Source organism: Gastrolobium bilobum, unplaced genomic scaffold (genome assembly GCF_033153095.1).
Source record: "Gastrolobium bilobum isolate Gb01-03AN ecotype WA unplaced genomic scaffold, APGP_CSIRO_Gbil_v1 utg2195, whole genome shotgun sequence".
NCBI lineage: Eukaryota > Viridiplantae > Streptophyta > Magnoliopsida > Fabales > Fabaceae > Gastrolobium > Gastrolobium bilobum.
In genome coordinates this window covers 503,807-518,401 of record NW_026895782.1, presented here as the reverse complement: position 1 = coordinate 518,401, position 14,595 = coordinate 503,807, and the positions used below count along the sequence as shown (strand labels likewise).

Here is a 14,595-nt window from a genome sequence, read left to right as displayed (position 1 = left end):
TTTAAATTAGTAACAGGTAAGGTAAGAAAGTATCGTGTAGTTAATGTTATAACAATTACAACACAACAATGTTTTCGGAGAAACGTAGGAAATTAGTCATATATAGTTAGAAGCATATGATTTTTCATCTACTGAGTTTATTTTGACACCGACACTTGTGCCGCGCTGGTGGTGGCTTCCCCCTTGTATTTGAAGAAACCTACAAAACGACAGCCCTCATCATTTCTTTCTTTTTTTTTTTTTTTGGTAAACCCTCATTATTTCTAATTACCGACACTTGCTATACTTTTCCCGAATTAGTCTTTTTTTAATAGTTATTGATATAATAAAAAAGAAAAGTGTTTATCCTTTTAAATGACATAACTTATATTGTTTCACTCTTGTAAAGAAGTGGGACCCACATCTTTATTTTTTTTTGTCAATTTTCTCTCTTCCTTTATCTATCTCTTTCTCTCTCTTAAAATGATACAATTTTATATACTTTAAAATGACACATATTTTTTCCATAATAAAATTATTCATGAATTTTTATTTAACAACTTAAAATTTTAAAATAATTGATACTTAACATGATATTAATCAAGTAATCATGAGTTAATCTTAAGAAAATTGGGTATTAAAGTCAATACAGAAGGCGTTTGGTAGAGGAAAAAAAATTATCAAAAAATTACAATTACTGAAAATATGGTGGAAAAATGAGTTTTCTAAGAAAATTAAAAAAAAAATATTTGATAAGTCAAAATATTATCGAAAAAATTACTTTAAATTTCTCGAGGCTATGTTTGATTGAAAATAAAATATTACTGAAAAAATGAGGTGAAATTATGAAAGTAACCCTTGCTTAAAGAGTAATTTTTTGTAAACTTTCTATAAAGCTAGAAAAAATAAATTGGAAAAAAAAAAAACAAATGTAGCTTTCCCATACAAATCAGAATAAGTGATGATTTGCTCTCAATTTTAACACAATGTCATTTTCTCGTACAAATTAGAATCCTGGACAAATGTTTTCAAAATTCCTACCAAACGCAATTTTCTTGCTTAGCTGTTCGTGTGGATTTTTTAGATTTTTTCAGCATATAATTTTGTATCGAAAGAGGATCATAAAAATTATATGTTGAAAAATAAATTCTTTTTGTGACTTTCAAAATATGCTAGATAGCCCAGGCAAAGATGTAAGTTCCAATAATAAATGCATAAGAGAGAGAGATTTCAGGTTGCATCCATAATCGGGCTCTTTCACCCATTGAGGTTTTTTGTGATTTTCATTTATCAATTTGGTATTTGGTTCAAGGTATTTATGAATTGGGGTCATTTAGTGACGCGAGGGGGACCCAGCGTCTCTGAGTGCCGCTACCATCCCCTCACGTCACTCTCACTTTTTTTTTTTTTTTTTACTTTTTCCTATTGAGTGCCGCCCCCCTCCCTTGGGGCACTCACAGAATTGTGCCAAGTGGCACAATCTGGTTACTCCTATTACCGTAAAACTTCGGAAAGCCATAACTTTTGACTCGGGTATCCAAATTAGATGATTTTTTTTTTGATTTCACATAATTTTTCGAGATCTACGCAATGACATCTCAATTGACATATTTTATCTCTCACAAACATAATTCAAATCTGTAAAAAAGTGTAATTAGTGTTACAAATTTGAACTATATTAATAGAAGATAAAATATGTCAAATGAGATGTCATTGCGTAGATCTCGAAAAGTTATGTGAAATAAAAAAAAAATCATCTAATTTGGATACCCGAATCAAAAGTTATGGCTTTCCGAAGTTTTACGGTAATAGGAGTAACCAGATTGTGCCACTTGGCACAATTCTGTGAGTGCCCCAGGGGAGAGGGGGCGGCACTCAATAGAAAAAAGTAAAAAATAAAATAAAAAAAGTGAGAGTGACGCGAGGGGATGATAGCGGCACTCAGTGACGCTGGGTCCCCTCGCGTCACTAAATGATCCTTATTCGTTAATAGCTTTAACCTAATACCAAATTGATAAATTAAAGAAATAAACACCCTGGTGGGTGAAAGAGCCTCCATAATCGCTCAACAACCCTTCAATGAGGGGAATTCATGAAGAGATCTAGGAAGTCTGCATAGTGATGCACGTCAAACTAATACACGAAAGTAACATTGACATCCCATATGCAGAGCAGTTTTCCAGGATAAGTTGAATTGTCTCTTGTAATTGGATTATAATCGTACAAACATAAAAATAAATATAATTATTGGATTAATATAATTAATCTAACGGTGAAATTGATTGGTAATAATATTGATAGTAATCCTAATTAGTTGTTATAATATCCTATCCCATTAAATAATTATATAAATCTTATGTAGCATTAGTAGTAGGAAAAATATTTGCCCTTTTAAATTACATAACTTGTGTCATTTTATTCTCACAAAGAATTGAGACCCACACTTTTTTTTTTATTTTTATCCACTCTCTGTGCTCTATAATCTATCTTTTTCTCTCACTTAAAATAACACAACTTTACATACTTTAAAATGATACACATTGTTATCAAAAAAAAAAAAAAAATGATACACATTTTTCCTTAATGGTAATGTACTTATTTTCAATTAATTTAATTTACAAAATATATGAACAAATTGGAATTCCCATTTTATTATATCATCATTATTTTTAGACAAATCATGCTGGATGAAAATTAAACATGCCCAAGGTAAGTTGTGGTTATTGTGATATTGGGAACGGAAAAAAAATAAATGTGTGTTATTTTAAATGATATATCTTATATTTTTTTATTCTCACAATGAAGTAAGATTCACATTTTTTAAAAAAAATTCTCTCACTCTCTGTTTTATGATTTATCTTTTTTTATTTATTTAAAATAACATAATTTTATGTCATTTAATATGATACATAATTATTCATTGAGAACGTGAGATCAACCACTACGACATATGACTAGCAGCTACAGAATATAAGGCTTATGAGTAATTATGAGATCGATTTTAGATTTAGGCCGTGATGGTTGCATACATGATTATCTCCCATATATCTATCTTATATAAACGTGACTTAGAAAAATATTATTGGTAATCCTAATTTATTTAACAACTCATTAATATATATATATAGTGACAAATCCAAAAAATATTATTTATGTCTCCATATTTAATAATGATGGTTCGGCAACGCCTTTGAAATTCTTTTTTTAAGGAAAATTTTAAATAGATTAAAAAACAAAATAATATAAATAAAAAAGAAGAAGGAAAATTCAACTTAGTATAAACAAATAGTAATCAAGAGTCAACTAAGAGAAATTAACAATAAGATAACCCATTGTTTAAGGGAAATGAATTAAGAAAATTAATTACTTTCAAGATAATAGATTATATTTAATATATATATATATATTAGATTAATATTTCTCCCAAAAATAAATTCATCTATCGTAACTTTTAAATGATATTATTTTAGAATTATAAGAGATAAATTTATTTTATATTGCAGGAGTAATGACAATTATATATATATAAAAGAGTGAATTATCAATATCAAAGTAATTACAAAATTAATTTATTATTTATTATTTTTATGATATATTTCACTTTATTATATTTTTTCACTAGAAAATCCATCTGAAATATTTTTTATTGTTAAAAGAGTGAAATATTTTTTATTTTTAGAGTGGAAGGACTTATCCTTGTGAATTTCATATGATTTTTTTTTTTTTTTGGGTAAACATCATATGGCTCCTTTGTTCCTCCGTGGATCTTGAAAAGGACAGGGTGAAAAATACAAAAAAAGAGAGCATAAAAAACATTAATAATAATCAAATACTTGTATCACGATTCACCTCTTCACCGTCGTCTAGCAACTGTGTTGATTACAAAGCACCACCAAAATAAAAAACTTCTAGACGGGGGAATCGTGAGTAAGTTTTAAGTATAGTAAAACTTGTGAATATCAAATGATAATAATAGCTCATGTGGAAGTTGAGTAGATAGGAGTGAAAGATGTATTTAATTCTCTCCAATATTATTTTAGAGAAAAAATTAAAGTATAGTTCTGCCTCAAATAAAATTGTTTTCATAAAAATACATGTAATTTTTTCAAATAAAAAAAAAACTTTCAAAAAAACATTTTTTTCAATCACCCTGAAAGTTTAAATATTCATATTAAACATCTCACATTTAAATATATTTAAAAAAACAAAAAAAACAAGGGCACAAGTTGAATACCCTGGTGCAATTATTGTATTACGGTACTGTGCTCAATTATTTATGTCATGAGTATGACAAGTACTTCATTGCCAACACTCATTTGAATTGCCTGTGTGAAGGAAGCTTCCTGCGTGTAAATGTTGTTTGGTTGGTGGTAGCGACATTGACAATCCCCTGGGTGTTGCAGACTAGATTTGTCCAGGATCGAGTGTTGGATGCTATTGGAAAGTGAACAGTATTATTTACTCATATTTAATATGAGGATTGTTAATAAAATTTGAAAAAATCTGTTTCCAAAAAAAAAACGAATTTTGAAATTTTAAACCAAAATATTATCCAAGAATATCACAGGATTCTTATGATATGAGAAAATTTTATACAATTTTTTTTTTAATATTTTGACCTATTAAATAATTTTTTGATAACATTTTCAAAAAAATTATTTTCCTAATATATTTTTTCGTAAAAAAAAAAAGTTTCACTATCAAATTCCCCCTAAAAATGAAAAAGGAAAGTGATAGATAAACTCGAAAACCTTCACAGCACATTGAACAAGTTATTCATCAATTTACCCGTGCATCCAGTATTTGTCATGAAAATGATAAAAAAATTCTTTCATTGACTCGTTACAAGCATGCAGATAGAATTTAAGTTCTACATAAGCCACTCAACGTAAATTTTATTAGGATCCCTTGAATTCAGAAAGAAGTGGATATATCATATTCATATATCATATATGTATAAAAAAAATCAAATATATATATATATTTAATGTGTGAGTCCTTTATTTATTTAGTTATTTTATTCAACTTGATCTTCATCCCATTTTGCGGGCCAGTGATGATGATTATTTCTACAGAGGGTAATGATAATCAATTTCAATATGTGGATTCAATTCAAGTGGTCCTAAGAACAGGTGGAATAGTGGATGTCAAATCATCAGTGGTATTGACAACTTAGTTGGATCTCGTTTTCTTATTTTTTTAATTGGTGAACATTATTTAATTATACATTATGTTATTATTTAAATCGCATCACTTTAATTATCATTATTATTTTTTATTTTAGAAACAGAAAACTCTTTTATTGCGAAATTTATTTTACAAATTCATGAAATTTCATTATTTAAAAACCGCGTGATAAAGCATATAGACAAAAAGTGAGATCAAGCTGTTATAAAAAAAATGAGATTAAGTTTCCATATTTTTTTGTAATATACTTTTATTTAATTTATGAAATTACATAATTTTTAATAATTTATAAGATATTTTTACTCTCTTTACCTCCCATTTTTTTCAATAGCAATAGATTGTAATCTTGATTATTATTTAATTATACAATATATTAAAGTATGTACTTGTGAGTCGTCTAATCATCATAAATGATAACTACTGTGACATCTTTCGGAAAAAAAAAAGGTATAGTCTTTCAAATTAATTTATTCCACTATTTGATGTAACATTTTGAAGAAGATAGAGTAAACATTTCAACTAATAAATTTAAAAACAAAAAGCATGCGGACTTATTAAAAAAAAATCTTAAATAGATAAAGAAATGTCATGATACTCTGCATAAACTATTTATGATATTTATAAAGGGTTTGCATTTATCATGCAACAAGAAAAAAAAAAGTTTCTATAACATATAATATTTGTGAGAACTGTATTTTTTGAAGCAAATAAAAAAAGTAAGGCATGAAAAATAAATTTTTATAACATGACAAATTCATTTTCTCTACAATATAACATTTTTAAAACCCTATTTATAAATATTATATAATTTATCAATTAATTAAAAATGAAAAAATCAAATAAAAAACATAAATTAAATTATGAATGCAATGAAGTTTATGGATGGAAAGTCATGCATATATCCGGTTATCATGATAACTGATAAGTTCTTATGTGCTCCTGGTGTTCTCTTACACTACGCATTGACGTAGTGTTTGGTTGAAGGTTTATTTTGGAATTGATGGAAAAGTGTAAGTGGATATTGAAAAATATCACGTTTGGTTCAGGTTTTTTCAAAAAATACTAAGCAAATAGGATAGATGGGAAAATGACTTTTGTGTTGATTTTTGGATGAAATTCACTTGAGATGTGATATTTTGAGATAACTGAGAAAGTGAAAAAGCAGGTGCAAAGTTTCTTCCGAACATAGATTTTGCATATTTAAATAAATTTCCCTGGTAATATTTTGGTCAACCAAACAACTTTTTTTACATTTTCCTACCAAACTCACTTTTCAACCATTTCTCTAATAAAAAAAATTTCTCCCGAACCAAACAAATACCTGAATACGTGATAACCTAATCGGATCTGGTCGTTTTCCTATTTCAGAAGGTTAACATTATTTATACATATATTTTTTATTTTAATCGTATTACTTTTATCATTATTACTCTTATTTTAATTTTAAAATTAGAAAATTCTATATCTATTAATAATTAATTTTAATGTGACATTATTATTACAAAAATTATTTTACAAATTTATGAAATTTCAACATTTAAAGATTCAAGATAAATAATATAGATAAACTGTGAGACTAAGATTCCATATTATCGAGAAATGTATAATTTTTTAATATTTTATATAATACCTTTAGTGGAGTGTGTTTGGTACAAGGTATTTTTGAAGATGACTAGTAAAGCTACATTGGTAAACGTGAATTGCCATGTTTGGTACACGTTAACAACATACTCTTCCCAAATATATTCGTTTATCGGTAATCGAATTTATAAAGAAACTAAAATTTCATATTACCAAAAAATATGTGGTAATTGAAGAATCCAACATCAGGGAAAGCTGAAAAGCAAATTGTAAGATAAAAATACCCCAGCTCACATCAAAACCTAGGTTTGGTGTTTTAAAAAGTTAAAAGTTAGTTTAAATCAACCAAACACATACTCAGTAAAATTATTCAATATTCCCATAATATTTGCGTCTACCAAACAACTTTTTTATATCATTCTCAATAAATTCAATTCCTCATTATATTACTGAAAATTTTCAGACACTACATTTTTTTCTCTCTACCGAACACACCTTACTCTCTTTCTTACCCATTTTTTAATAGCAATAGGTTGTAATCTTAATTATTATTATTTAACTATACAATATATTATAGTATTTTCATGTAACTGATGTAAGTCATCTCGTCATCATAAATGATAATTAATGTGAAATTAATTACTCTTAACGCCATTTGATGTAACATTTTCAAGCAGTTTAGAGTAAACATTTCGGCTGATAAATTTAACACCAAATTTATCAGTTAATTAAATATTTATTACAAAGCTAAAAAAATTATATTGATATTTTGCGTAAATTATTCATGATATATACTTTTTATAAATTTTGTGTCAGTTATCAATTAATTAAAAACAACAAATTCGAATGAAAAACATATACTAAACGATAATTGCATTGAAGATGATGGATACAAAATCATGCAATGACGTGTTATCATGATAAATTATCACGTCCTCCTGGAATAATAGTTTTTTCTTACTCTATACATTAAATACGTACCTACTTAAAGTCCACCTTGAAAAAAAAAATATAAAATAATGATGACTTACATAGTTTGAGTGATTCGTATTTAATGAAAAAATATTTGTCATTTTAAATGGCAGAAAGTTATATCATTTTAAGAGAGATACAGATACAGAAAATTTGAATTTTAAATTAAAAAAACTATTCACTTTCTCTCTCCCATGATTTCTATTTTTCTGTGTCTATCCCTTTCCTAAAATGACATAATTTATGTTATTTTAAATGACAAACACCAAATCTCGTATTTAATAATACAAAATAATAAAAATTATATTATTATAGTAGCGAGTATAAATATTCGGTGTCATCAATTACTCTTCCTTGCCCAGTGCTAAATTGTTGACATATCCTCCTAAAAAACAAATATCCCACTATACACGAATCGATTCATTGTCATTAAATCAAATTGAATGAACCTAATATGTATTACATGAATATGTTCTTCAATAATTTCAAATTTTTTGAAGGGTACTTAATTTATATTTTTTAAAAAAGAAACACTGTACTTTGTTTTTGAAGGCCCCCTCTAATTTATTGGTATTCCTTTTATGCTTCATTGTATGTAGTTCATAATTCGCACAAACCCAAAAAAAACCCGCACCACACCACGTGTTGTGGGAATTTTCCCTATTAGGCTTTTCATTGTAGTAGAGAAGTAAACACTGGTCATTCCTAAACCATTCTTCTACTAATACTTCCTCCTCTTCAAAACGGTCAACCTCACATCACATGCTTCAAACCTCAAAATTCAACACTCCACACACTGCTGAGGTTCCAACCATGTCAACAGAACACTTGACTAATGGCGAACCCGAATCCCTCATCGTACAACCCTTGTTGTCTTCGCAAAGATCCATTGTCAACTCCACGTCCCAGGTTGCCATTGTTGGCGCCAATGTCTGCCCTATTGAGAGCCTTGATTATGAGTCAGTTTTTTTTTTTTTTTTTTTTTTTTTTTTTTATGTGGGTCTCTTGCTTTTGTTCAAAGATGGAATTTTTCTAGTGACCCAGTTCTAAAGTCTTCCCCTTTTTGTTATGGGTGTTTAGGATTTTTGAGAACGAGTTCTTCAAGCAGGATTGGAGGAGCAGAGGGAAGGTTCAGATATTCCAGTACATATTGATGAAGTGGCTCTTGTGCTTTCTTATTGGTATGATCGTTAGCCTTGTTGGGTTTTGCAACAATCTCGCTGTGGAGAATCTTGCTGGCGTGAAGTTTGTGATTACATCCAATATGATGTTGGAGAAGAGGTAGTGAGTCTAGTGACTAGAATTTTATTTCATGTTGCTTTGGAATTTCGAAATTTAACTCTTTCCTTTTTTATGGATCCGAATGAATTTTTGTGAGTTAGCAAAAACTTTATGATTACTTTTCAGAATTTATATTTTTTGGTTTGTAATGATTAGTTGAATTCTTCTATGTGCACTCTTTTCATGTGAAGTTGCTGATAAAGCTTCGAAATGTCATGCAGGTTTCTTTTGGCCTTTGTTACATTTTTTGCTTCAAATTTGAGTCTCACGCTTTTTTCCTCTATAATCACGGCTTTGATAGCACCTGCTGCTACCGGTTCAGGTATACCGGAGGTGAAAGCTTACCTTAACGGTGTAGATGCTCCTGGAATATTTACCCTACCAACTCTGTTCGTTAAGGTATGCACTACAACTCTTTTTCAGTGCTGGGTCATAGACATTCATGTAAGCTTGTTCATAAGTTGTAAATATTTCCAATTAGCTTGATGTATTCTGACGTCAGATGTGATGCTATGACTAATGTTTCCAGAAAACTTTTGTAGTTCTTAAGCTGCATAAGAAATTAAAATTTATAATGTTAAAATTGTTATGTACTAGGTGGAGTACGCAAATAACATAAAGACCTTGGTAGTTGGTACTGAAAGGTGGAACACGGGATTACCAATATTTGGTCAGTTTGTACTAATCTGTGAAGTGTCAATTTCATTGTTGAAGTCATTTTTAAGTTTAACCCACCAAAATCCACTTCCCATTGATATCACTATTCATTAACATTTTTCTTTGTACACCACAAAAGTGATGTAAATCTTACAACATTTTATGGTAGTTAGTGACTTGCTATTCGGTGTTGATAACTTTTTGTTTGGATGAATTCTTTCATCACTGCATAAAGTTAGTCTATGTTAGAGATTTATGATATAAAACCATTAATGTGGCCTTCATCTAAAATCTTAAGTTTTTGGATTGAATTGGTTCTTTACATGGTATCAGAGCCTTTGTAACCAAGTGGTTACGAGTTCGATCCTCACCGCCCCTCATTTTATTAATAAATAATTAAATATTATGGAGTTTCTTATCATAGCTAGGCGGAGCCTGTGCATTGTTCACCCTTCATGCCCAATGAGCTTTTTTTGTGAGTGGGCGTGTTAGAGATTTATAATATAAAACCATTAATGTAGCCTTCGTATAATAGTTTTAACTTTTGAGTTGAATTGATTCTTTACAGGCTAGTAACATATTTCAAAAGTTATTAACATAGACGAATAAGTTACTAGCAGCCACAAAGTAATGTAAATTTACACCACTCTTGTGGGGTGCAAGTAATGTTTCCCATCACTTTTTAGCCATATTATCTGTGAATTACCTGCATGAGCACTTCTTTCGTTATGTCTTACATTTTATACTTTCCTCTAGTAAATTCCTTTTTTTTTTTTTTTCCTGTAATATGTATACAATAGCAATATATCATGTTGTCCTTTCTAATTTGTTCAGGAATCAGGGGAAAAAAATTAATGGCTAATTGGCTATTTCTACTCTGTCGTTCCTGTTACTCTGATAATACCACCTCGAGGGTGTATACTGCTTGTCTAATTGGAGAAGATATTCTATTTTCAGTGTTCTATCTTTTCTTCTCCTTCCTTGACGCATGGAGCACATGTCTTGATAGAAATTCCCGGAACAATATTAAACTGTTTCTCGAATAACATAGAGTTCAGCCTCAAGATATATCATTTATTCTGTTGTCTCTTAATTAGTACTCTGGATTCCTTTATTATAATTAGTCAGACAGGAATTGTTGTTTTTCATGAAGAAGAGATTTACTTTCATGTTGGTTCTATTCACAGATTATCGGAAGCATTACGGCAGTTTCATCATCTCTTCTTATTGGGAAAGCAGGGCCTATGGTGCATACAGGTGCATGTGTGGCATCATTGTTGGGTCAGGGTGGGTCAAAGAGATATGGGTTAACGTGGAAATGGTTACGGTTTTTTAAAAATGATCGAGATCGACGAGATCTAATAACATGTGGATCAGCAGCTGGAATTGCTGCTGCCTTTCGTGCCCCTGTTGGTGGGGTGTTGTTTGCTCTTGAAGAGATGACTTCTTGGTTTGTTTTCCTATCTACTTAACATTACAATTTTTCTCTTGTAAAAACTCTGTTAATTTTTCATGATGCTTTGCTCGAGGATTGGAATAAATATTTGCTGCCATATGAATGGTTTTTGCCAATGTTCTTGTGAAGCTGTTAATTATTCCTCCTCCCCTTTCTTTTTATTTTCAATTAAAAATATGATCATGCCTTTACTTTTGTTATTAATTGTTGGCTTTCGACTGCTAATTTGTGGCTAGACTTTGCTCAATATAATTTTTTTTTGAACCATTTATATACTGTAATTTCTCATTAGGCTTTGATTCTTATTATACGATAGATGGCAAACACATTAAACCAAACACCTCTGAAACTGAGGTAGCTCCTTTTTCTTATCAAGGTAAGCATGACTTTCAAAAGATCAGTGAGGAAAAACATGGCTATTTTCTTACTTCCTTGTGTTTCTTTTTTAAGAGAGGGAGGGGGGGATGAGGTTTAGCAAGGTGTATATTGAACTGATTAGGGATTCAATCACTTCTCTGGCCTCTGTTGCCCTCATTCTATAGGTCTTTTGCTCTCTCTCTTTTTCAATAAACCAAAATTATTTCGTAAGCGATAGACATACTAAAGGCTTCTGATTAATTGTCCAGCAGGCTTGTGTCTAGGTGTTTATGTGCAAAGCGTTGATCGAGAACCTTCAGCCTTCAGATAGCCATTGCATTAGCATAATCTTTTGTTTCTCTTCCCAGTGTCCCCATTTTTTGTCTTATAAACGGCTTGTTATTATTTATCAGAATTGCTTTCCTTTTAATTTTAGTGGATAAATCGTTATTGTTTTATCTTATCAGTCTGAAAATCCAGAAGTCAATTTTGTTCCCGTTGATTATCTCAAAAATAAATTAATAAATTGTTAATTTATGTTCTACAGGTGGAGGACTGCCCTTCTGTGGAGAACTTTCTTCACAGCAGCAATAGTTGCAATTTTTCTTCGTGCTATGATTGATGTATGTTTAAGTGGTAAATGTGGGTTATTTGGTAAAGGGGGACTGATAATGTTTGATGCTTATTCAGCAAGTATTTCATATCATGTGGCAGATGTTCCTCCTGTGTTTATTCTTGGTGTTATTGGGGGGATACTTGGAAGCTTCTATAATTTTTTGTTGAACAAAGTTCTTCGCATATACAATTTTATCAATCAGTAAGCTTCTCTTTTAATTAAGTCGATGGGACAAAATTAAACTTTTCAGTTTTCATAACACTGCAATGTGTTCTGCCGAGCTCATTCTTCCCATCATTTACTCTTGCAGGAAAGGCACCATTTGGAAAATTTTGCTTGCTTGTGTAATCTCCATTTTTACCTCCTGTCTTCTTTTTGGTTTGCCATGGCTTGCAACTTGCCGACCTTGTCCACCTGATGCAACTGAGTCTTGCCCTACAATAGGTCGGTCTGGTATCTACAAGAAATTCCAATGTCCACCTAATCACTACAATGATCTTGCCAGCCTCATTTTTAACACAAATGATGATGCTATCAGAAATCTATTTAGCAAGAACACCGACGATGAGTTTGAGTATTCTTCAATGTTCATCTTTTTCATCACATGCTTTTTTTTAAGTATCTTTAGCTTTGGAGTTGTTGCTCCGGTCGGTCTTTTTGTGCCACTTATTGTGACTGGCGCATCTTATGGACGCTTTGTTGGAATGTTGGTTGGCAAACAGTCCAATCTTAACCATGGCCTTTATGCTGTACTTGGCGCTGCTTCCTTTCTTGGTGGATCTATGAGGACAACAGTTTCTCTCTGTGTTATTATTCTTGAACTGACCAATAACTTGTTATTGCTACCCCTAATCATGATGGTGCTTTTGGTATCTAAGACTGTAGCAGATGCTTTCAATCAAAATATATATGACCTTATAATGAAAGCCAAGGGTTTGCCTTATTTAGAAACTCATGCGGAACCATATATGAGGCAGCTAACAGTGGGAGATGTAGTCACTGGCCCACTTCAGATTTTCAATGGCATTGAGAAGGTTCGTAACATAGTGTTTGTTCTCAAAACTACCAGACATAATGGATTTCCTGTTATTGATGAGCCTCCACTTTCTGAAGCTACAGTTTTATTCGGTATAGTCCTTCGCGACCATCTCCTCACGTTGTTGAAGAAGAAAGCTTTCTTGCCCACACCAACATCAATAAGTGATGATGTCTTGAAACAGTTTTCAGCAGATGGTTTTGCAAAGAAGGGTTCAGGCAAAGGTGAAAAGATAGAGGATATACGGTTAACGGAGGAAGAGATGGACATGTTCATAGATCTACATCCATTTACTAATGCTTCACCTTATACTGTTGTGGAGACAATGTCCCTGGGAAAGGCCCTTACACTTTTTCGAGAGGTCGGTTTAAGACACATGCTAGTGATACCCAAGATCTCTGGTGTAAGTAATTTTCTCATGACTTGTTGCAATTTCGATTTCTCATGACTTGTTGCAATTTCGATTGAGAAAGTTAACTCCTGTGTATAGTTGGTAAAAGTAGGGTGCTAAATTTAGTTGGAGTATCTGCATGTATTGTTTCCTTGCATGATACTCTTAGTTTGTTATCACCAATTCAGCGTTTTTGTTCTCTGTTGTTCACTTATCTAAGTTTTATGCATGCTAACTGCAGAGATCACCTGTAGTGGGTATATTGACAAGGCACGATTTCATGCCAGAACATATATTGGGTTTGCATCCTTTGCTGGTAAGAAGGAGGTGGAAAAGATTAAGATTACAGAACCTTTTGGAATACTTTTGGGATATCTGAGAAAGGCTATCAAGCTTAAACTTCAACAGTAAGGCTTACGTATTCTTGTGATAGTTTTTTTGTGACATCTGAACAACGTTACCAAGCTTAATTATTCTTGTGTTGTAGAAGGCATCCATATTCTTGAGACCAGAGTATTAGTGATGATTTTTATTTTCTTTTACTCCTAACTTCATCATGGAATCCAGAGCTGGTAGTCATATTTTTCATATTACGAATTAGGATATATGAATGCCTTGTATATAGGACATGAACGTAAAAAGTTGTTTTTTGGCAATGGCATACGGCTGCTTAAAAAGTGGGCCTCTGATCAAAGGGGGTTTTGTTTTGTTTTTATTTAATAGCTTTGTACTTTCTGTCATCATAATTGATCAGTGGTTGATTGAGGGTCCTCCTTCGCTTCTTAATTATTCTTTTGTTGGTTTATTCTTTTGTTTTATATCAATTCTGAATAAAGCAGTTCGATTTCTGTATCAATCCTACATAAAATGATTGGGTTATTAAATTAATTTGAAAAAAAAAAAATATTATTCCGTTGATGCGATAAGATTCGGTTCACAATCTGATGCAGTTTCTTTTGAATTTTGTGCACACTTCTAACTGAAACAACCTAGGTGAATTCATAGAATATTATACTACAACAACGTGGAGTTTAGTAGTATTGCTAAATGTCAAATCATTATAATTTGAACAAGAAATCAAG

The 14,595-nt window shown here is 30.9% G+C and overlaps 1 protein-coding gene across 2 annotated transcripts; it reads left to right on the top strand.

Moving 5' to 3' along the window:
* The first annotated feature begins 8,426 nt into the window (after positions 1-8,426).
* On the top strand, positions 8,427-14,275 carry LOC133295887 (putative chloride channel-like protein CLC-g). Of its 2 annotated transcripts, none has more exons than XM_061494777.1 (7): positions 8,427-8,678; positions 8,800-9,000; positions 9,222-9,399; positions 10,845-11,107; positions 12,018-12,287; positions 12,397-13,525; positions 13,755-14,275. In XM_061494777.1, exons 1-7 carry the CDS (start codon positions 8,482-8,484, stop codon positions 13,890-13,892), a joined length of 2,376 nt encoding a protein of 791 aa, XP_061350761.1. In that variant the 5' UTR covers positions 8,427-8,481; the 3' UTR covers positions 13,893-14,275. The 2 variants fall into 2 exon arrangements, with proteins under 2 accessions (XP_061350761.1, XP_061350762.1); XM_061494778.1 differs by lacking the exon at positions 13,755-14,275 and having other exon boundaries at positions 12,397-13,120; positions 13,206-13,353.
* Positions 14,276-14,595: the final 320 nt, after the last annotated feature.